The following is a 24,680-nucleotide window of genomic DNA, read 5'->3' as shown; positions in this document are numbered from 1 at the left end:
TGCCTGCAGTGGGATTTCTATCTTCAGATCTGTGGGCCACTACAAGCCAAGGTAGCAGAAAGGAGCCAAAACCTGGGCAGTGCAGGTTTTGTGGGAGCTGGCACAACACGGCGTGCATCCCCAAGGCCTCGGCCACCACAGGGGCACACTCAGTAGGATTCTGGGCGCCACGCTGCCCCCGTGTCCCATGCCCGCACTGCAGAACCACCCAGCGAGTACTCGCAGGGTGCCCTGAGGGTGAAACATGCTGTTTGACACTGACACCCATGCGGCACGGCTGCCTCTATCTGCCCCCAACCCGAACGCCAGCGCAGACGAGGTGCTACGGCCGCCCAGAGGACCAGGGCACAGGGCTGCGCACAGGCAAGGCCCCGTTTTAAGCTGAGACACGGAAAGGCTGGGCAGCGCCGCCGCCCGCCCCGAAGCCGAGCGGGCGGGCCCCACCACAATGCCCCTCCCGGCCCCGCCGCCGCCACCCCGCGCTTCCCGCCACCAGCCACGGCCGCCAGGGGGCGCGGTCCGGCGAGACCCCGCCCATTCCCGCGGGCCGTCCCCAGCCTCTGCCCCGCCCCGTCCCTTCCCTCAGAGCCACGTCATTCGCTCTCCGCGGGCGGAAGTGACGGCAGGCCGCCCCGCAGCCAACGGGCACCTTGCATGTGGCGGGGTGAGAGGTGAAAGATCAGGCGGGGCGGCAGGAAGATGGCGACGCCGGCGGCGGTTGCCGGGCGGGGGACGCTGGCTCAGTGAGGGGATGGCGGCGGCGCGGCGGGCGGCGCGCAGCGGCTGAGGCACCCCCAGTCCCCTCCCCCTGACCCTCCCGCGCCTCTGCTCTCAGCGCGCTCCCGTCGGTCGGTCGGTCGGTCGGTGGCGGCGGCGGCGGCGAGTGCCGCCCCGCGCCGCGCGCCCCCCCCCCCATGAGCGGGGCGGGCGGGCTGGCGTGGCGCGCGCTGCACGCCGTGCTGCGCGCCCTGCTGTGCCTGCAGCGCGCGCTGCTCGCCTGCCTGCGCGGCCGCGTCGCCGCCGGGCCCCGCGCCTGGCTGTGGCGCCGCGCCGCCTCCGCCGCCGCCTCCTGCGCGCTCCTCGCCCCCGCCGGGGCCTTCGCCTTCCGCAAGGCCGGCGCGGCGCGGCGGCGGCGGGCACGGGGCGCGGCGCAGGGCCGGCAGCGCTGGCGCTCGGACGGGCGCGCCCTGCAGAAGTTGCCGGTGCACATGGGGCTGGTGGTGACCGAGGAGGAGACGAGCTACGCGGACATGGCCAGCCTGGTGGTGTGGTGCATGGCGGTGGGCATCTCCTATGTCAGCGTCTACGACCATAATGGTGAGCGGCCGTGGCGGGGTGTCCGTTCCGCGGGGGTGCCCCGAGGTCAGGCCCGGGCGGTCGCCTCCTGGCAGGGGCCCGCTGCGGCACCGGCGTGCGGCCAGGGACCAGCCCTGCCCCGCGGTCTTCCCGAGCTAGGCTCCAGCCTTGCTGTGGCAGTTCCTTTCCTATCCCCTCAAGCTGCGGAGAGCCTCTAGCCATGGTAAGCCTGGGGAATGTCCCCAGTGCCTTCCTGGCCCGGCTCCTGGACGGCGTGACCCGGTCCTGCCAGCGCACTGGAGGGGGCAGGTGGTGGAGCCGTTCTAGGGTCTCATCCCCAGCCGTGGGCTGGCATGAACTGCTGGCATCTGAGAGTCATGACTCTGTAGGGTACAGGCTGTTAGTAAGAACTTTAGCCTGCCTACTCCTGGGAGCTGAGTTTATGAACTATGTCTGAACTTCCAGAAGTGGATGAATGACACTAGCTGTTTATTTTCATATACTCTTCCTCATATGAAGAGACAGGATAGAAAAGTAGCTAAACATAAGCATGTGTGTTCTGTGTGCTGTCAGTATTGTAAAATTTAATTACATAGTCTGCATTTGGTATAAGGACTGGTGCTATTTAATGTTTGAGTTTCTGAGCCGGTGCTTGTGAAAACTTTGGGGTTTTTTCATATCTGCTGTGTGATTTTTATTCATTACTGGGTCTCAGTTGTTAGAGTGTTGAACTCTCTTGCTCTTGCAGGTATATTGATTCCACATCGCTGAGTATCTCAAAGATAAGCTCAGGGTTTAGATTTAACATTCTGTGGAATAATCATGGTACAAATCTGTCTTCCTCATTCCTGTCCTTTCCTGCTGAGGTGATGAAACCAGCCATATTCAAGATAGTCTTGGGTGAAACTTTCTACCCAGCTGTTGAGAAATGATCTCTGAGAGTACACAAACTGCCAAATCGGAAGAGCTAATAACACATGAGATGGTCTGTGTCCTGTTTCTGTCCTCTCCAGTGAAGAAAGCTTCATGCCGAAGATCCCATGCTCTTGCTGTCGGTGGTGAGACTGCAGGAGACCAGTGTTTAGCTGTTTTGAGCCACTTCTGATGGCTGTTTAGACATGTCATGCACATTAGGTTAACTCTGCAGATTTATGCCAGGTTAGAGGTACCGTCTGCAATGGTGTTCTTCTAGTGCTCTTTCAGGAAAAACTCCACAGTGCATCTACAGAAGTAGGTGGAATCTATTGTTGTTAAGTGTGCAAAAGCACCTGAGGTGTGCAAGCCTTTCCCTGAGCTTAGGCATTAGTGATTTTATTTTATTTTTTGTTTAAACCACTGCCTTTAATAATCCTGTTTTGTGTTTGGTTCTTCATATGAGATACAAGACTCAGTTGGCTTGACTTTTACTAAATTTTCCAAGATCTTTTTTAAGAACCTAGGCTTAATACCAGTCCCTTAGCAGCTTAAACTGGCCATCTGTGCAGGGCTGTTATGGTTCTTGGTTATGTTGCATTTCAGTGGGAGAATACTTCCTCATTTGGAAGTCAAGGAATATTATGCTGATATTTTATACCATCTCAAAGGCACAGAAAACAGTCAGAGCCTCCTGAAAAGCCATTTATGTGTTGATATTTTTTACTCTCAACTTGGAAAGCATTCAACCAGGTTAAATACTGCAGAGCAAAATTTAGTACCAAACAAGAATGAGAGTTTCCCTCATAGCCTGAAGAGAGAGATTTTTACCACACAGGATCTCTAATTTCTGTCAAACCTCAAATAAGCTCCCTGCAGCATTGCCTAATATGTTACATATGCATGCTTGGTTCCTTTTTAGATCTCTGCATTGTGCTGCACAAATTGAGAAAGAAATCCAGCTGAGAGTTATGCTTCTTGGTGGTCTTGGCTTTCAGCTTGCTTGCAGTGCAACCATTCAACACTGAGGAGGAAGGCGGCACCAGCCAATGCTTAGGCAGCCACTGTCACTGAGATCCTGTCTGGCACGGAGGAGCCAGAGCTGTAGTAGTGTCAGACACCCTTGTGGAGAAGCTACTCCTGCTTCTCCAGCACATGCGTTGAGATCCTGGCAGATCTAAGGCAGGCTGTTGCAAGACTGTAAATACAATGACCAGAAATGGCAAGGTTATGTCCTCTGAAGAGAAGTGGAACTGAAATAACCTTGCAGAGCAATTGTCTTTGTTAGCAGTGCAGAAAGAAATATCTTGGAGATTATTTGCTGCCGTTCCCATGTAGTGTTGCGTTCATGCTAAATTTGCATGCTGAGAAGTTAACACCTTTGATATCTGAAAATATAGGTGTGATCTTATGATGTTAGTACCAAGACATAATGCTTTTCAGTAGTTCATTCTTCTGTTAGTCCTTTGATACCAGAATACACTGGTTTAACTGCCAGCTTGAATTCCAGTTTGTTGGAACATAGTTGAAGAAGGCAAGGCAGTGCAGAGCAACTAAAGTGTTTTAAATTGGTGGCTTTTGCCAAACTTTCAGAGTTGATGAGAATAGCCTGCTGTTACGCATGCATGTTCTTCACAGGTGTTCAGTGGGTTATCTGGGATAGCAGCCACTACTGCTTTTTGCACAGCGTATTGTCAGCTGAGCCTTTTAAACAGGTTTCAGAGGGTAAGCAAGTAGTTATTCATATGGCTTGAGTATATGCTTACTGCTGGTAATAGCGGATATGTTGCCTTTCTTTTGGTGCTAAGCTCTTTAAGGTGTCTGGATTGACCATACAATGCTTCCAGATAGAATTGTCATTGAGTAGGATGTTGCAGCTGTTGTGAAATCCAGTTCTGAATAATAGTGATGTCTGGAACCCTCAGCGGTTAGTGAGGGTGAATAAAGTCAGGTAGAGCTTGCTCTTATCGGGGACAGAGGGTGAAGCTTTATTATGTCATGCACTTACTTTCACTTGCTCCACTGGTGAAGCTTACTTTTGGTCTGCTCAGCTGTTCCAGCTAAGGTTCTGTGTTTGTACAATTTTACCAGCTACTGACTTACCAAAGATATGTTGGCCCCACTGATGCTGGCCATGGTGAAGAAGGAAACACAGTGACAAGTGTTCTGAATCAGTGTTAGGTACACTTTAATTTGTTTCCTTTTCTTTCATTGCTTATTTGTAATACTGACATTCTTCTCATTGCAACAGGAAACTTTGATTACAAGAGTGGCCTTCCATGGTTGTGCTTTCTGAGATAAATACTGTGTCAGTTTCCTGCAGAAGGCTTGAATTAAAAATGTGTCCTTAATTGCCCTTTCTGTAGGAAGAAATGGAAGCATGAAGTTCTTTAAGGAAGTGCCAGATAGGCAGTTTATTTGTTTATAGTAGTTAATCTCTATGTTTTAAATTAGTCATTAAAAAATGACTAAATAGAAGGTTGCTTCTGTATTCTTCAGTGTCAAAATAAGTAGCTGCATCCCAGTTGACGCTAGTACGTTGCAGCAGCTGCACCAGTAACCAGAAGGGCAACTTGTGAGGAGTTATGCTAATTCTCATGGGCAGTTACAGAACCCAGTATGTTACAACTGTGTTGGAACGTGATCAGGTATTTGGCTGTCTTCTCTGAATTCATGAAGCTCATTACGCCAGAAGACTTGAGTAAAAAGGTCTTTGCAGAATGCAAGAGGACAGTAGGTAACTGTCTTGTACTGTAATGAATATATGGTGATATGAGTTGCAATGCTTAGACCTGAGATTTCCCCATCCTGCCCCAGCAGGTTTGGAAGCCTAAGGTGTCATGCTTTTACTGCCTCTGGTATGTAGGGGCCTTTTTCATTCTCCCAGCTTTCATTGATAAGCAGCAGAACAAAGCCATAATAAACTTAATGATACGGTATGCACCATTAGGGTTATGAAATCCAGACTGACTAAAAGTTTAGGGTTTTGATCAAGGATTTGTTTCTGTGGACTTCTGTATTGCCAATCCTACTACTTGGTAGAAATCCAGCCATGCTGGTTAAGACATTATCTCTAAGGAAATAATGCAGCCTTCTCTCAGTCAAAAGGCAGTGATTATGCAATTATATAGTTGCATTTCAAATATCTTCTGGGGAGCAGAAACCTTTGCCCAGCATTATGTATTTCAACTTTCTTCTGTTACTTTGCCACCCGGCAGCTTGCTTGAGTGTTACTTCTGTCCATAGATGAAGCTTTCCTGAAATAGTCTGGGACAAGTCTAGAGTGCTTTTGGGGAGCTTCCTGAATCTTGGCTTTTGAGTACTTTGGGCTCCTGAATAGATACTGTGGGTTGAAGGTTACTTAAAGTCCATTAGTATGACTGTATTGCAAGTTTGGGTTTCGTTGTCCTGGGTTTAGTTTTCCAGTGAACTGCTTTACTTCTGACCAATTCTCTCTTAGAAATTCTTCAAAAGGATATGGTACTGTAGTAAGCAAAAGAAATAATTTCATTGGCCCCAGTTGTAGGCTTTTAGTCTCTTCCAAATTAGTTGGTAGTTTAGCCAGTCTGATCAATCTGTAAAGCTTTCTGGGTGTTCAGTGCGTTCACTTCACTGGGGAGATAAATATATTGTGGTTTTGTGTTACTGGAACACATTTGTGAAATAGCAGTATCACGCAACATCTGCTGTGAGCAGAAACCTCATGTCCAACACCTGCATTTTAGTCTTGAGTTGGGAGGAGTCCTCAGACCACATTTATTAAAAGGGCTAATGCTAATCTGCAGAAGGTAATCTCCTTATGTGTATGAGTAATGTGAAAGTAGTATCTCTTCTCTTAATTGCTTCTGAGTTCTTGTTCTCCTGGTACAGAATGTCCCTCCAAGAAGAAATGTGGGAGGACTGGGTTGCCTATGAGGTTGTAAGTTCTATCTTGAATTCTTCTTATTTGATTAATACTAGCTTAAGTGGTTTTAAGTGGTGAAACCTAAGTGACTTCAGCCACATTCAAACTTGGATTGTTTTTTGTAGGCTCTTGGTATAGGCAAGCCTAGTACATTTTTCTAGCTCCATATCCTGTGAGGTCCAGTGTAATGACTCAAACCCCACTTCAACCAGCGTGATCCAACAGGAGGATGTAGGCAGAAGTTGTTCATGTGTTAGAACAGTTTCTTATTTGTACATCGGTTTATGATCTGATGTTTCTCAAACTGTTAATACTCTACCTTAAGCAGACTTGTTACCTTATGACTATTTCCTTGTTGGCACTGGAAGGGAGTTGAGAAAAAGCAAATAACTGAAATGCTGTGGAAATGTATTATTTCCTGGGCTCAACTTTGATTAAGGTGTTCCATTGTAAGGAAGAGCTGACTCTGTTCTGCATTTTTACTAGCTTTTGCTGCTTTAAAAAGCAGGGCAAGTGAGAATGTTGAATTTCAAGATGCTCCCAAGGCATTAGCAGGTGGTGGCTGTGGTAGTCTGGTCAGATAAGCAGTTGGTTTACACCACCTGGTGTTTCTTTGTGCCAGTGTTCCGCTTGCAGTTTGCAGTTCCTGTCACTTTTGAGCCTTGCTTCTGCTGAACTTGCAGCCTCTTAATTACAGACTGCATTTGTCACGCTCTAGCCCTAGAATGCTGCAACACCACAGTTGACTGTGAAGGAGTATGGCGTGTAGCTGCTGTAAAACTGAGCAAAAAGCATGTGCCCTAGAGAAGACCTGTGCCATGGAAAGCTACTGTGGGAAGCTAAACCACTTCTGGTTTGCCTCAGTCTAATGGAGGCTGATGATCAATAACAGGTTTGCAGCTTGTGTTGTAAAAACAAGAATTATCCCTGGAAACAGCTCACAAGTTCTCAGTGGTAAAAATTAATCCAAAAAAATCCACCACAACCCACCACCCTGGAGTTTTATACTCTCTTGTTACAGGAATTATAGTGCTTAAATATGCATAATATTTAAAACTTCATTTGCTAGAATATACACATTTGCAACCAACTTTGTTCAGTTATAACTGAACAAAACTGCTTATGCATCACAAAACCAAAAATTGCTTCTAATGAGAAATAATAATGTCAATTTCATGTGTTTATTCCATATTAGAAACAGAAACAGTGCTAGGGCTGACGCTTTCTGCACTTAACAGCAAACAACTGTTGTATTGCTAAACTTTTAGACCTTCTGCCAAACAAACTGTCCATAATGTTAAAATCATATTACGAACTTGCTTTCAACTTATGTGGAAGACTATGAACAAAATTAGAAGGTAGCATTAAATAAAGACTTAAGTCTTGCTGGCTGGGAATAATTGAGTTCTGTTAGTGAATCGGTCTGCTCTTGCACTCTTGTTTACTATATTTATCATGTGTAAATCAGCAAAAGCATCTTCCAGAAGTAACTTGGATATATTTTCAAAGTTTTAAAAAATGAACCTTGTAGACAAATGGGGGTTTGAGATGCTGTAAGGGAAGGGAGTGTATGTCTGAGCCACAACCATGTAAAATAACTTTTAAAGTTAAATATTAATTTGGCCTGTGTACATTCCCTCTGGCAGGACTCTGTGTGCCACCACAAGCATTCATAAGAAGAGGACTCTTGTGCACAGAGTGAGGGACAAAACACTGAAGGAGTAAAATTCTCAAATACCATTTGTTTTAAATGAAAATCTCAGTTAGTTTGGGTGTTTACTACATTCTAATGTGCTTCAGGATCTCCTCTGCAGGAAAATTTTAGGTGTGTCAAGGTTGACAGATCAGTTGGAATTTAGTTGCGGAGGTCTTTACAGGAAAGACATACTACAGCTTTACAGTACAACTACAGTACTTTCCAGCTTATGTTAAACTGCTATTCCAGGGGCAACACAGGACCCTGGTTTTGAACAAACGAGGAGTTGGGTTAGATAAATGAGAAGAGTAGAAGGGAAATGCTCATGATATTCAGATATATCTCAAGGACATATCCAATGTGTTTTCAATATCCACTGTGTGCATTAAGAATCTTCAGAGCTGGACCAAGTCCTTTATCTGATACGCAGTTTTACTGAGCAGTAAGCACCTTAGTCTATTCTCTGTATCCTCAATGTCTTCATTTACTTGAGAGCTGGAGTGCAGATTCTTAGATCTGTTCTTCTGAACTTTGACAGGAATAGGCATCAATTTCTCACGAGAAAAGAACTGATATCACTAGGATTGAGTGGGGAAGAAGAGAGCAGCTGTCTTTTTCCCATATTGGGAACCTCTCCTAGTTATGCCAACTCTCGTTCTGAATATTGAACATAGGGGTTTGGTTTTTTTCTCATCTTGAAACGTGGCTGGAAGTTAAGTGACTCTTACAAGTGAGGCACATGCAACCTTGTACAGATCTTAATTGAAGATGGTGTGGGATTAGCAGTTGCAGTAAGTAGCTGTAATGCTGCTGACCTTAAGTGTAAGGAAAACAATCAGTGCTAACTCTAGCACTGAACAGACTTAACCAGAGTCGTATCAAACAGTATTATTCAAAGCAGCATTCTCAATTTCCAGTATGTATGGATATACACTAGTAAGCAGGAACACAGTGTAATGATTTAACTTTAGTTTAGACTCAGTGAATGTATTCTAATGCTTTTTTTTCTATCAGGGTTGCTGCCTTACTGAGATTTGTCTGTGAACATGTGAAATCAGTTATAAGCATCGCTAACACTTGTGTAATGAAGTAAATTATTTTTTTTGCAGGAAGTATCCAGAATGGGAGGAACAGCAGATGCTTTGCCACCTGTTAAAGCCTCTAATGAAGCCTGTATAAAAACTCACTAGGCCTAAAGGCTAGCATGTAAATAAATGCATTGTGTCAGTTCATGTTGTAAACCAACTCCTAGTGTATTATGGTCTTAACCCAAGGCTTATACACTATTTGATCGTTACTGATCTGGAAGCTGCTCTTTGTTAGCAGTTTCTCATCCCAGAATCAGGTTGGGGTGATGAGTCATAAACCTGATCATAAAAATGTATACGAGTTCAGTGTTTTTTGTAAGATTATTGTGTGGGCATTTTTAGACTGGTCAACAGAAGTGCTTGCCATAGGATTTCTGAATGGAAGTTAGGCTCTTGATAACAACCCCAGAATACAACATGATAAAAGCATTATCAGTTTCCAAGTAAATATGCCTAGCCATGCTTTTGCACTGGAAATACTTAAGCTGCAGTGCTTAATTTTTACTGTGGCTTTTGATTAGAAATAGTTGTGTTCAAGAGCTAGAATTTATTTTAGAACAGGAACCCAAGTAGGTTTGGTTAAGCAAGTTTTTGTAATCTCCTGCACTCAAAATGTGCCTGCCATAAACATGAGTATAAAAAGGCCTTGGGGACTGCATTAACTCCTTGGAATATACAGCTTGTGAAATCTTCTTATTAGGAAATCCATGACATTTGCCATGGCGTAAAAGGGGCTAGTTACTGTGGCCTGATACACTGATTTAGTGGTGACTTGCTTTGTTAGCCTGCAGCCTTAGTGGTGTGGCAGTAAGTGGTAGCAGGCTTAAGCTGCAAATCTACAGCAGCATGGGCATTAAAGGAACTTGGTGTTATTCTGACTTGGTCCTGTGCTGGTAGGGTATTACTATCTCAAAGCATTGCAAGCATAGTAAGGGCAATGAATTGAGTCTTATACTATCCCATAGGCAATTGTAGCTTGCTACTTAAATGAGGCTGAGCGAAAGAGGAACAAAAGCACATGAGTTGTATTTCCAAGGTCACTGAAAGTAGTCACGTGCAGTATCATTTGCTATGGATTCTTATCGTACTTGTGAACTCCAGTTTGAAACCAGTACTGACTACCTGATTCTCTTTCCTTCCTGCCTAGTGTCAGATTTACTTTGTAGCACTCCTATAAAGAGTTGGCTGACATGCAAATATTTTTTTTTTTTATTTTTTAAGGTATTTTCAAGAGGAATAATTCAAGACTGATGGATGAAATCTTAAAACAGCAGCAAGAACTCTTAGGCTTAGATTGCTCCAAGTACACCGTGGAATTTGCAAATCAAGACAGAGCTGATCAAGGTAAGATGAATTGCAAGAGGGGATTGGTATGACTTTAGCTGTATATCAATCATAACTCTGCTTTTACTTAAACACATGCCTGTGTACAGTAGCCTTTTCCTTCAGTTTAGTACACTATCTGTAGCCCTCGGTTTCCTTTTGAAGTTTACCTCTTGGGTACCTTACCAGAACTGACAATGATTTAAGTCATGTAGTATGAGAAGACTGTTAACCTCACAATAGTGCAGACAATAAGATTGTTGTGTCATGTCCTCTGAAATCAGACATAATTACAGATTGAGTAAATTGTGGTACTATTATCTGGTTCCTGGCATCCCTGTAGTAATTGTAGATCAATATTGTAACTCTTGCATCAATTTTGAAGTGCCGCTGAAAGATCCTGTGATCACAGTCAGGGAGGGCCCCAGTTCAATCATTGTGTCACGTGAATGTCCACGGTAGCTGTTAAAACACCTTCCTCTCTTAGTGTAGGAGTTAGATCTTTTTTCCTTTCCCTGAACTGCAAGTCTTTGCACTGCTTACCACCCCCAAAGTTTCTATCTAGGCACCTTCCTCTCACTGCTTTGCTGACATCATAAGAACAAGTGCAAGTTCCCTAGAAGACTCTACATTTCAAGACTGACGTTAATTAAACCGACTTTCACAAGACTTCTCAAAATAGTTACCTTAAAGTTGTGTTTTAGTAATACAGCAAAAGCAGAACACCCATTTCTGTAAGAGATGGATGAGGTATATCTGTGATTAGCTATACAATATATGTAGTACACTGCAGGTTACTTTCAGTTGTATCCCATTAATATCTAAAGCACACTCAATACAACCATGTTTCTGTTGCTTTTAAACTGTGTTTTGTACTTGCAGTTTTAAATTGCCAATCTACATTGAAGGTGCTGTCTCCAGAAGATGGAAAAGCAGACATAGTAAAAGCTGCTCAGAACTTTTGTCAGTTGGTAGCACAGCAGCAAAGAACATACACAGACCTGGATGTGAATGTGTTAGACAACTTATTAAGTAGTAAGTATGACATGGTCCGGGAGGAGGAGGGGAAAGAGTACTTGATTCATAATGGATCTGTTTTCTAGTATATTTATTGCTTAGAACCTATGTGTCTTGATGTTTAGTCTGATTATTGCTTTCAGGCTTCTGCTAGAGGTTTCTTACTGGTTTACTCCCTTCTTGAGCTTTTCCTTTACACATAAAATTGAAACATTAAGCTAAAGTGTAGTCTCAGCTTTTCAGAGTTTACAACCTTTACGGGATGTTCTGTCATGAGTTTTCTGGGGAAAAAAAAGAATACTGCTGGGATCACCTGTAACTAGACTATTATAACTTAGGTTAACTTCTTGCAAATGAGCATGCTGCAAACCTGGGTATGGGCAGAGTTTTTCCCAGATCTAGTTACAGCAATTAAAGCTGTTGCTGCCTAACTACCACCCTGAGTGCAAATGATAGAGCACTTGCTTGTCTTCTGCTGCTGTATAACCCACAGTAGTTTAGTTATCTTCATCAGTAATTCATGCAGATTAGTGTCTCTGTACTGAGTCACATGGCTGCACGCACTAGCTATGAAAAGGGCAGGACTGCCTCATCTTGCATCTGGGAGAAGTAGCGTAGAACAAGCCTCCGCTACCTCAGTGGTGCTGTGGAGCTGTAATAGTTGCTCAACTTTCTTAGGTGATCCATGCATGTTAATTGCAGCTGTAATTAGCTGGGGCAGGGTTCAGGTTTCAGATTGCACACTTCAGCTTGGATGTCTGCAGGCACATTACTATAGCATGGCTCTCAATAATTGGACTTTAGAGAGTGTTATGTTGTTGTTTGGTTTTGGGGTTGTTTTGTTTGTTTGTTTTCATTTTGGGTTTTTTTTGTCCTCAAATAGGTGGTCAATTGAATTGCTCTGCAGACTGACTACTGCGGTAGTCTAGACACTTTAACACTTTAATCTAAATTTAAAACTGAATTCTGTGCCTGTTGTCAGCATGCTGCATGATAGCTTCTCACTGTAATGGAGTTACTAAACATATTTAATAAAGCACGTGAAGAAGTAACTTAGACATCTATCCTGTTATACCCTATAGGCAATTTAAAAGGAAATGACTAACTGCTACTTTAAAACAGGTTACTCTTTTTGTAAAGAACTGGTGACAGTTGGTACCCATGTGGGTGTATTTTGGCCAGTGGTGTTTAACTGGAGTTTCTCAAACGCTTGTTCATGATCTTCTGTCTGTGCATTTAAGTGTCCGGATATAATAAAAGTATTGGGTCCAGTCACGCATGTTGCTTGAGCACAGAAGAGGAATCTCTTAGACTTTTAAACTGTCAAAACGGTAAACATTGAAAACAAGCTGCTTAATCTAGGTGGCTGATAACTAAGGATAGTATCTGTAACTAGTACTGCTTATTAATTTGCTTGGTTTGAATTTTTAGGACAGTTGGAAGTGAAGAACTGTTCTTTTATAATGACTTAAACATCTGTGAGTTACTGATCTAAACTGAGAGCGAGTTCTTGAAAAGCAGTACTTGATATTTTTAGGGTTTGTGTTCATAGTGACTTCTATAGTTTCTGGGTTTTCACATTTTGATTTAAATACCTGATAATGTAGGGATTTTTTTTTTTTTAACTTTCCATTCATATTTAGGATGCAGTTATTGAAATCTAGCCCTAAAATGGTATGGTTCTAGCCACAAAGTCATGTGGCTTTTCCGATTCTTAATACAGTCATGATCTAATTCTTACACCTTGAGTTTTCTTCAGTGTAAGAATACTTTCTTCTGAGCAGTGCCTCAGCTAACCAGCTTGTTTGCAGAAAAGTAGGTGCTATCCGCATTATAAAACTGTCTCTACTTGCCATCTGCCTTCCCAGTAAAGAGCATGACTATCAGTTAGGGCTGTTTGGGTTGCCCTATAAAATTTATGTGGAGAAGGGCAGTGCTATCAGCTCTACAAATTCCTTCATGTTCCCCTCGCAGAATTCCTGACCTAGAAGGGATGTTGCCAGATTCTTGTCCCTTGAGTGTCAAAGTCTTTTGGCCTTTTTTTGAGTCTGCTCCCAAATCCTTCTATCTTGCATGGGTTAAATTTGAGCACTGTAATCCTAGCAGCTCTGAGAGAGGGAAGTTCCACATGTGAAGTATCTGTAGTGTTGATTATGTAGAGAAATGGATGCAGAGTGGAAAGCACAGTAGTGTGTTTTGAATAGGCTGTTTTAACAGTAATACTACAGTGTACATTTTCATTTTCCTTCAGATAGGAACCAGAAGGAAATGTTAGCATTAACTGGGCCCTCTGAAGGTCTTTTCCTGTTTGAAAAGCCATTGCAGTGTTGAAGATCCTGTTGCTGAACTGGCCAGCTGAGGAGTACTCAGCTACTGAATCAGCTGATGAGTAAAGCTGTCCACTTCCTCCAGAGCCCCCACTTCTAAGTATTCACTGCTTCCCTGCAAAGCTTGTTCCTACTAACATGCTAGCTTCTGAACACCTAAGTAGCTTTTGCTTTAGAGGTTTGAGGGTTTTTTTTTTAACTTTGAGGTAAGATTTGGACTGTGGCACAAGGCACTCATATCTAAATACATCATACTTCCTTAGAAATGCACGTGCTTGTGAAAATAACTTTACCTCTGGTAAAAGGATTACTATTGTGATGATTCAGTGGGGAGGAGGATGTGAAACTTTTGGAATCTCCAGTTTCAAGTCCTGGGTGGAATGAAATCTGATAGTGCCTTGGTTTCCTGTTCTGTCATTCCCGAAGTTCCTCCACAAGTAAACTTAAACTTGTAAAAAGTCTCTTGGCTGGTTTGATTTTGGTTTTTGGTGTGGTTGGTTGTTGGTGAGAAATAATATCTGAAGTTCAGAGCAAATAGGCAGTATTAAATGTTATCTGCTGAAGGTAGGCATTATGCAGTGCAAGAGTGCAAATCTTAACTTGTAGATTTAGTGGATAATGGAAGGGATGACAAGAAAAAATAACATGCAGTCATCATGACTAAATGCAGCATTGTAGCAAAGTAGGGTTATGACTGCTGAAATGGTTTTCAGATGAGCTAGGTAGGCACACAAAAACCAGCTTTTACCTTCCTGGGTCCCCTTGGGATACTGTACTGGGTTTCAAATGTTGCCCGAATCAACTAGGGCTAGAATTATGAGGGAAAACTGGACATGACTGTCCTTCAGTGTTATCTAGCTCTGCCCTGAAATGGATGGCGTGGCCTACTTTGTAACGATGGGGGGGGGGGGTGGTGTGTGCACCAAACATTGCTGTGTTCTTTCTCACTTATCTAACAAAACAGATGTTACTTGCAACAGTTTGTCTGAAATTTCATGGTAAAAGTTGTTTTTAAGATTGCCTGTCTAGCTTCTCACTGGGAAAGAGACAGTTCATCTGACAGGGTATTTTTTGGTACAACTTGTTTTCTTGATCATCTGTGATACCAAGTTATTCTTCAGTGAAACATCCTTAAGGTTTTTTTTATGCTAACAGTCCTTTTACTAGGCTGCGACTGCACATAGTTGAGTTAGGATTGTAATGGGCACAGCATGTTCTACACTGCTAAAATCAAGTTTGCCGAGACAAAACTAGAACAGGTCAGTTTGAACAGCAGTGTTAAGGTTTGCTGTTACTCACAACAATGTGAGTGTTCCTATCATTTCCTTACCAAGTCTTTGAAAAGCACCTGACATAAAAATAACAGTCGAGCTGGGCCTGCAGTGGCTGTCTAATCTTTTGTTCAGTTGGTGCAAGACCAGTCTGTCCTCTTGGGCTTTTAACTGTTAATTTATCCTCAGCAGCTTCACTTGATTTAATAAAAAAAAAAAAAAAAAAAAGAAAAAAGGCATTTAATGAAGAAGCAGATGCCTTAGGATTTAGAATTAAAAACAAATCTTGTCGTGAATTAAAAAAACCCACCTAATTTAACTTGTTCTTACAGGTACAAATGGATTTCCTGATCCTGATTTAGTCTTGAAGTTTGGTCCTGTGGACAGCACATTAGGATTCCTTCCGTGGCACATCAGACTGACAGAGATCATGTGAGTTACCTATAAATACTGCAAAAGAGGTTGGATTAATACCTAATGAAACAAGTCTTTATGTGACTTACCTTATGGAAATAGCCATGAGAGGAGATATGTCTAAACAAAGGTGTCTGGAGGTTGACTTGAGGGTATTTAAAAATTGTTTAATTAAGTCTGTCAAACATTCATTGTTGCTCCTTCAGTCATGATGAGGCAACAGCAGGCTTTACTTCAGGTTTAAGGAATAACTTCTGTCACTGTCTAGTCTTAGCAGTCTAGTCCCAGTTCTGTTGGTGTTCCTTATGTGGATTTTGAGTCACTGTTTTCTAACAGGGGAACACAGTCTATAAGGGAAATGGAATAATGTAAGATGACTATGCCTCTGGATTACTTTCCAATTTTGGCAATAACTGAACTGACTAGTGTTGCTGTATTTCTTAAATCTGAGAACATTTATATGGCACTTGAATGTCTGGGCAGATGCGTGCTTCTCCAACTTTCTTACTAGTCTGAAGTGCTCTATGTGCTCTACTAGGTAGGCTTTGATGTAGAGGGTGACAAGATACTAACAGCTAGTTTAGTTACTCAAGTCGAGTGACAGCAACGGTGTCGAGAACAGCTTCACAAGGTTACTCAGACAATAGTTTGGTTTAGGTAGTGATATTCCTGACTGGCCATGGGAGTCATGTGGTGTTAATAAAAGCTTATTTTAACTTTTCTAACTTGCCTTCTCAGTTCTTTGCCTTCCCACCTGAACATCAGCTATGAAGACTTTTTCTCTGCCCTCCATCACTATGCAGCCTGCGAGCAGCGCTGGGGGAAGTGACTTCTGGCTGAGCACATGGAGTCAGGCTTCCTGTGGGAAGGAATTAATGTCTGTTTACAAGCACCTGTGACCCATAAGTCTGGTTCATAGTCCTTTCTTAATTTATCAACAAATTCAATAAAGTGTCTTACCTTTCTAGAGCGTCTGTGTGAATGCGTGAGAATCTATGGGGAGGGGGAAATTCAGATTTCCTTTATGAAAAATATGCTTATTGCAAGTAAAGCTGTTCAGAGCTGAATTACCCTCGCTTTCGTGACCAAAAGAATATATAAGAATTCAGTTTTGTGAAATCTACAGGACAATATAAAGAGAAGTTCCCTGCCCTGAAGGTCCTTAAATCCAAGGAAAAACTCTCATGTCAGTTTGTTTCTTTTTAATTCTTTATGGTCAGGCATTTCAGAGCTTATCACCTGGTTTATCTTCAGATGTATTTGCTATGTAATATGTGAATTCTGGAGGGGTCAATTCTGTTAACTGAGATCAGACGCTGCTACTTAACTGTGATGACTAAGCCAGCGGTAGGTATCAAGTTCTAGAAATGCTGAGAAGGTTCCATAAAAAGGAATGGAAGCTTCTATGGTAAGTGGGTTAGGTGGTTAGTGTGGCACACTCCATCCTCTCTCTTTGTTTTGTTGTTGGTAGTTTTTTTTCTTCAAGAGGTAAAATCAAAGTATTCCTACAGCTCTGAGTGAAACTTCTCTTAGCATCAGGTCAGTTTTCCATAGGGAATAAGCCCAAACAGTACTATGTATTGTTTGTAAACCTATTTTCCCCATAAAATTCTCACCTAAGGTGACAAGCTGGCTCTGGCATCACTTGCTGAAAAATCTGAAAATGGACCAGGTCCAGTTCCATGGCTGATGCGACTTGCATGTTGTCCTCATGTACCCGACACAGGAGTCTGCTTAAGCCTTTTACTGGATTTGTTCTCAACTGCACATTAGAAGTTTGAATCAGAACCTGCAGCAGGCAAAGAAGATGAAGTGAAGCTGCACTACAGTATCTCTTAACTGAGATAACTAAATAGATACATTAACTAAATGGTCTTCATTGTGGAATGCCCTGTGTGAGTTATGTTCCTATTGTTGGAAGTAATTTGAAATTGACAGTCTTTATAGCAGCATTTGGACAAAGCAATGTCTTGAGAGCTGTGTTGCTGGAGACAGGCATTAATATTGCAGCCTTCTGCCTGCAGGCTGTAGAACTGTTGAACACTTCATTCTGGAAGTGTTTCCTTTACCTTGTTTTTTCCACCTCTTCAAAATGAGTCTGGCTTTATCTCCTTAAAGATAGGCATGTCACTAGAAGGGAAAACTACTGCTTTTAAAAGGGGAGTGCCAGATTTTAAATGAATGTCTGCTTCATTGTGAAACAGTGTATTTTAACTGTTGTAGCTTGATGTAATGTTAAAAGCAGATTGCCTAAACTTTTAGCTGCAGTATTTTGTCATACTAGGGTCAGATTGCAGTTTCAGGAGAGGAGAACTGCAGTCTACTCTTTCTCATGAAAGAGAAAGGGATGTTTAATTAATTACTTAATGGTTTTGACATCAACTAACATTCCATATGAGCTGGACTGCTCAGAGTACAGTTGGCTGCCTTTTGTGGTCTGGTCTCTGATGTTTGCCAGTTAGTGTATTGCAGAGAAGATGAACAGTTGTGGAATGTTTCCTGGGTTCTGTCATTGCCATAAGAAAGTTTTGTCACTGAATGTTAAGTTTAACATTTTTGTGGGGAGTGAATAATCTGTTGGAATCTTAAGTATTAAGTATGAAATTTCATTTTCATTTCATTAAAATGCAAGGTTGCATTGAAGTTACTGCATGTAAGTTACTGTGCCACTGAAGCAGTTCTGGTGCTGGCAGTGAAGATATAAAATGGGAAAAGCTTAGTTTAGTCCTCAAAATCAATCTATTTTTTATATTTGTATCAAACTGCCAAAGAATACTTGTAATACCTGAGCTCCCCTCAGTCCTCAGACTTCTGCATATCTCAACTAAAAAGACTTGGTTTATACTGGAGACAGATCTCAAGGTCTAGGATTTGTCTATAGAGGGGTGATTAATGAACCTAAAATGATTAGTTCAGCTGCATTTGATCCAACTTAATCAAATCTCCTATGATAGCTAGTTTAATTGTGAATGAAGCGTTCCTCCCAGAATTAATGTAGTTGAACTAATCTGTATTATCACTTAGTTGGGATTATTTTACTGTCCCTGTGTGGGCAATCTTCAGCGAGCTGTGCCAAATGCACTGTGCATATCCACAACTTGATCTCTGAATGTATGTCATTGCAATTAGCACCTCTCCCCAGCTTGTTCTGTGCGAAGGTCTGTGGTATAGCTGTGACATGCTGTATGGCTGTAGTCTCCGGGTACCTGTACATACTGTGTAAAACAAGGTTTTTATGATTAGGGAATCAATTTATTGAACTTTATTATTGAAAGTTAAATCTGAATCTGTAAACCAAGAAATCAATAAAAGACTATAATCTTTCTACAGGCTATGGTGATGCATGAATACTTTTGCAGGTTTGACTGGGAATACGTAGCCTTATTGATACTGCCACATCACTCTGGGGAAGTAGATCGCTTCACATGGCGTGCTCCTTTGTGCTGCTCTTAAATTGCTTTCTATATTGCAAAAAAAGAAATGGACATTTTTTTTTATCTACCGCCTCCAACTTCTTAGAAGCTCTTATGAAATCTGTTCTAGTAAAGCATTTACCATAAAGATACTTACGTGATAGTCCAGGGAACTTGTTAAACTTGTTCCTGGCTACTGAAACGCTAGCTTCTGCTCCCTGCCGCTGAGTCATGAAGCATGAGCGGGCTGGGCCTCCTGCCAGCTCTCCCCTTTGGAGATGAGTGAAGTGAGGGTGTGATGTGGAAGAAGCCTCCGCAATCGGAGTGCCGCCTGGGTGCTAAGCATGATCTCTGTTGAAGGGGGAAGGCGGAGCAGGCAAGCTTTGCAAAAGCGCTGGGGCTCATGGTGGGTAACAAGCTCTCCCAGTTTGCATTAGGAACAGTGTTGCTAACAGGTCAAGGGAGGTGAGCCATCCTTTCTACTCAGATCTGGTAAGACACCGCCAGTGCTAGGTCCAGTTCTGGGCTTCATTATCATCCTCATGTCCATCCTCTGGACTTGCTTCAGCAGCTGCGTGTCCTTGTTTTAGGGCCTCCAGAGCTGAACACCCAGTATTCCAAGTGGGGCCTCTCCTTCCACCCTAGTGCTGCTGGCATTCTGTTTCCTTAGATATGCAAGTTCCTGGTAAGAAAACTGTGGTGTTACTGGAGGTAACTCTTTGGTATACCCTAGATGTCACCAAAAATTTGTTACCATGTAACTCCGTGGACAGTCAATGTTCAGGAACTTGTATAGCTTTTTGCCAAATTGACTTAACACCTAGTTTCACACTTGCAGGCATTAGGCTGGCTCTTGGAAAGCTGTTAGGGTCCCTCTGGTGCATTTTGAGTTACTACTTGCACAGATACAACCTGCTTATAAAAGTTAACAGTAGCTTCCAAACTGGAGCTGGGTCTCCCACCTGAGATGGTTTTTGATAGAGTCAGTGATGGCGGCTCGCTGCAATTGGCTGGTAATTTTAATACCAAAGAAGACTAAAGCTGTCTGTGATGTGGAAATTTCATCTTCACTTGCCCCAGCGTAAGCGAGAGCCCCTATTCACAGTAACTACTACTCTCTTAAGAAACAATTCAAGCTTCTACATCTTTCCTCTTCTTTTTTCCCTTCCAATGGTGCACAGTAGTTGATGTCTAGTAAAGGAGCTGGGTGAGGTTCTGGAATAGTTGCTTTGCAGCAGGGAATTTGGGGACATAGTCAATAACACAGCTGTAACAGGAAATAGGCCTGCAAAGCAGTTCTTGAAATTACAGTGATTTTTAGGGCTTCTTGTTAGGAACATGCATTGAACAACTGTACAGCATAGCATGCTGCACTGAGTGAAGACTGGTAAGCAAGTAGAATGTAAAGGTTATTCTTTTTAGAGGAAAATATGTTCTTACTTAGAAGTGCTTTCTGAAGTACGTCACACAAATGGCAAGAAAAAATAACCTGCTGGTTGGATTTCCTATATGTTTCCTGAATTCAGCTTGTGTGTGAAATCCTAACTGTTCTGAATAGTCTCAAGTGCTTAAAAAAAAATAAGGGTGTTTTTGAGCATAGATTAAACATTTTTTTGTCTTTACAGTTGAATTAATGTTGCACCATTAATCATGTTTATTCATTGGCACTGACAGGTAGATGCACCTATAAAAACCGAAGGGTGCATGCAGGTCGTTTTGTCCCGTCTGCTGACCCTGATGTACTATCTGCCTTGTGGGACAGCTGTGCCCCGTGTTGCCAGCCAGGACTGTGCCACCCAGCCAGCGCCTCTGGCAGGAGGAGTGCTGGGGACATGGGGACAGCTCTGCTCTGGCCTGCTGACCACCGTCCTCTCCAGGGTCGCAGCCTCCACTGTGCTCTGCTCGCTGAGCACTTTCTTGGAAAGCAGCTTTGACTCAGCAGTGAGGAAGGAACTGGAGAGTAAGGCTGAACCATAGCCCATCCTGTGCAAAACTTTCCAGCTCGTCTTGCTGTGAAGGTTACCACTTGTCCCAATTTTCAGCACACTGTGAATGAGTGCAAACAACTTCTAGCTGTCTTTTAGGAGCTAAGCTACTTTGATAAGCTTGAAATGCTAAAGCAAATGAATCAAAGGCCACGCTTTAAACCCCTACACAACTTCTTTTCCTCAGATCTGCCAAATTAAAAGGGAGAGAGACTTGCAAGCCCTTCCTCTGCTGTATGTTTGTGTTAAATGATGCAAGACCTCCCCTGAATTTTGTTGAATCACTGCTGAGAGCCATAGGATTATTCCTTAATTGCATCTGAACCAACTTTTTTAGATGATGAAGAATATTATGTATTATACAGAAGCATGCCCAACCTTAACTTTGAAGCACTTCACAAATGAATGTTTAATGAAACCGTTCGCCTTGAGATTTTTGCTGTACTATCTAACTGGCTGCATACAAACACAAGCCAGGGCTCTTTCATCTCCCTGACAAGCCTTGCTGCTTTAATACAGCATGTTTTCTCTGACCATGTGCAGCCAGTCGGTTTTCAGTACTGTTGCTTTCTACACCTATCTCCCTGGCCTGCAAAAATACTGCCTTTCCCCCTCCCCAAAAAAACAGCAGAGACTGCGAAAGCTGGGCCTGTTTAGTCTAGAGAAGAGAAGACTGAGAGAGGATCTCCTTAATGAGATATATAAATATCTCAAAGGTAGGTGCCAGACTCTTTTCAGTGCTGCACAGGAGCAATGGCCATAAACTAAAACACAAGGAGTTTCACCTCAACATGAGGAAGAACTGCTTTGCATTGAGGGCGGCAGAGCACTGGAACAGGCTGCCCAGAGAGGTTGTGGAGTCTCCCTCTCTGAAGACATTCCAAACCCGCCTGGACATGTTCCTGTGTAACCTGCTCTAGGTGTCCCTGCCTTGGCAGGGGAGTTGGGCTAGGTGATCTCTAGAAGTCCCTTCCAACCCCAACAATTCTGCGAAGACCCTAATAGATAGATCATATAGAAAACGTATTTTTAGGGGAATGTTTAATCGAACTAAACATGACTAGTACAACAGTTTTGTAATATAGTTCACACTGTAAACATTTAGAAGCCCAATAGCTGATATACTGAAACAAAATGTTTGTCTTACTCCTTGGCTGCAGGTGTTTGTTGCAGTTTTAATGGAAAATTTCCTAATCAACTCTCCAAGTTAAAAGCTTCTCATTAGACTTTAAATTCTAGAATTCTGCAGTAGTTGCCACTTTGTTGGCAGGGTGCTTAATATTTTTTGGTGAGCACAAAGGTGGCTGAAATGTCACTTCAAAGGGACCCTCTCTAAATCTGTCAGTGCGAGGACATTTTTGTTAAACTGATGTCATGGGTCATTCGGCAATTTACAATATTTAGAGTTGAAATCCAAGTACAAGCTCCTCTTTCTATCATGATGGAGGAGTCGCACTGTTGGAATCAGGAAGCCAGGAGGACGTATTGGCATAATGGAAATAATATCTTACACAGAATTAAGTACTGTGCTGGCCTCAATTCTTGGTAGTGCAGAGGCGTTGAAAGAAAGCAGAGTAAGACGGTGATGAGAATGACGGAATTGCTGGAAAACATTTCTCAGGAGGAGGAGGATAGCTGGAGTCTCCTAATCCAACCTTGGCTTCAGGTTTTCCTAGTCCTTTTCCAGCACTCTGTCTCTGCAAATTCTCACTTGCAGGGCTGTGCTGCTGTAATCCAGCACCCTGGACTACCAGCTTCCAGGTGTGAGAGCAAGCTCTGGAAGGTTTCAGAGATGAGGCCGAGTGTTTTGCTGTGGACACTGCCAGATCCAGGCTGTCACACATGTCTGGGGTTGGAGAGGAAGCATTGAGGTCTAGAGGAGGCACTGGCAGGAACCCCTCTCCTCTGGACAGAAGCGGCTGCTGGTCCCCTGTATCTTGTAGAGCAGAAACTTTAATTTTCATGGGCTCAACTTGCAAATGTTATGAGTAGCTTATATATTCAAAAGTGGGTTTAGCTGATCAAAACATCTGTAATTCCCCTCACGTATCAACCAACAACCTGTGCGGCCTGCCTCAGGAGTGCACTGGCAAACGCTGCGGGGTGGGCTCAGCTCAGTGCCCAACCCATTGCTTCACACCAGGGACAGTGGCACAGGACTGGCGGGACTTCCCCCCATGCTGTCTAGCAATACCAGGACCATTTCCTTTCCCTTGCCTTCATCACTGCACCCTGTTTCGTCTGCAGGAGCCTCTCTGAAGGTATATTCTGGAGGCATAAAACAGCATGTCTGATGATGATCACAGCCTTGCAATTCTCTCTATGTAGTTGCTTCTGACTATGTTTTATTTAGCTGGCTGACTACGGCAATCTCTGCCCTTAATGCCGCAGCCTCCTCAAGCTCAAAGCAGTTCCAGACACTCCTCTGAAGGTTGTGTTGACTTAGTTTTCTGTCTGCTTGTGCGCAGGAAGGAGCTGAGCATAGCCTGGCTGGCCCACCTCAGGGGGAAGGCTGAGGTGAGGGTGGTGCCAGTGCAGCACCAAGTTGCCCTTCATGGCTACGCCATGTCTCCCAGCCACAGCTCCACTCCCACAACCGTCTGTTGCCCAAGTGCTCTGCGGAGAAGTGCCAAACCCCGCTTCTCCTGTGTGGGCAGGAAGGCTCTACCCAGCCCTGCCTGTGCTCCTGCTCCTGAATGACTCAAGTCCACTTGACAAGAGAATGTGTTGAGGACCAGCTTCTTCCCTTGGAGGCCCCTCATCCTGCAGGGTCCCCCTGTGCAGGCAAAGGCAGGGGGGGACACTTCTCTCCACACTCCCAGGAGCAACCTGTGGTGCCGCAGCTGCAGCCCTCCCTAGTAAGGCTTTCAAGTTCTTGATCTCCAAATCAAGCAGTCTGTCCTCATTAAGTAGCACTTTTTTTTCCCCAAAATAAATTAAAATTGGCTTACTTTGAACGTGAGTGTGTGGTTTTATTCATAGTGGATCTTTAAAACATGTGAAATACGTGGGAGGTGACAGCAAAGATGGAAGATGAGATTTGGGGGGGTCTTTTCAATGGAAAGTGGGGGAAAAAAATCTATTTATGCATCATCTCTAGTATGAATTTAATAGTGCGTAGGAATGGGAGTAAAAAGATAAAACTTCTTATACTGCCACCAGCTCAGCTGCATTGCACACACTGATCTGATTGTGCAAAACAATCTGATTAATACCGCAACAGTTGTGCAATATAATCAGTGTAGTACTGCTGGAATTTATTGCTTCCTGCTCTACCTCGTTTTAATGGTGGTGGCATTTAAATCCTAATACACTGAGTTGTGGTGTCCCAGTTTATCCTATGTTTTTATTGTGACCAGGTAATCCAACTTTCCTACAGCAGAAGCAAGACCTGTGATTGTCACTGCAGATGAGACTGTTATTTTGCCTTCACAAGGCATGCACAAAGCTGAGAGCAACTATTGCAACTGTTGTTTGCACTGCATACAAGCCTGTGCAGCTTGTGAAGAAGGTTGCGGAGACCTGCAAGAGACAGGTACAAGAGACAGTAGCTTCCTGCATGAGAGTTTGGCACATACATTCAGAGACCTTGACACTTCTGCTGACATTGTGCTAGCGACCACAAACCTGAAATAAGCTTGATTTTAATTTCTGCTCTTTTCAGTGTCTGTGAAAGTGCTAGTTTTCCAGGGGACCAGGGAGGTGGAAGGCACTTTGCACACCAAGCTCCTCATAGTTGTTGGGTTCCTATGTACAGACTTAGAAGTAAATTAATTGTCTAAATAATCAGTTAAACATCTCCTAAAGCCTTGCGAAAAGTAATCATAAATATCAGAGGCAGTGGACAGTAAAGTGGCAATACCAGTTGTAATCCAAAAACATTTTTAGCTCTTCGGGTGCTCTGACCATGCTAAGAGGGCAGGAGTAATCTATGAGTGCAGAGTTATATATGAGAATATCTTCACAAGAAAGGAACTATCAGCTCTGAAAAATAAATGCAAGCTTTTAGAAAGCTCCTTCATCATGTTTGCAGC

General features: G+C 43.3%; 1 protein-coding gene across 1 annotated transcript; it reads left to right on the top strand.

Moving 5' to 3' along the window:
- Positions 1-634: 634 nt before the first annotated feature.
- Positions 635-18,572, top strand: NUS1 (NUS1 dehydrodolichyl diphosphate synthase subunit). The gene is made up of 5 exons (XM_030490065.1): positions 635-1,317; positions 10,118-10,240; positions 11,102-11,254; positions 15,167-15,266; positions 15,987-18,572. Exons 1-5 carry the CDS (start codon positions 915-917, stop codon positions 16,075-16,077), a joined length of 870 nt encoding a protein of 289 aa, XP_030345925.1. The 5' UTR covers positions 635-914; the 3' UTR covers positions 16,078-18,572.
- Positions 18,573-24,680: the final 6,108 nt, after the last annotated feature.

This window comes from Strigops habroptila, chromosome 6 (assembly GCF_004027225.2).
Source record: "Strigops habroptila isolate Jane chromosome 6, bStrHab1.2.pri, whole genome shotgun sequence".
NCBI lineage: Eukaryota > Metazoa > Chordata > Aves > Psittaciformes > Psittacidae > Strigops > Strigops habroptila.
Note: the sequence above shows the minus strand (reverse complement) of the source record. Positions and strands in the feature narration are given on the sequence as shown.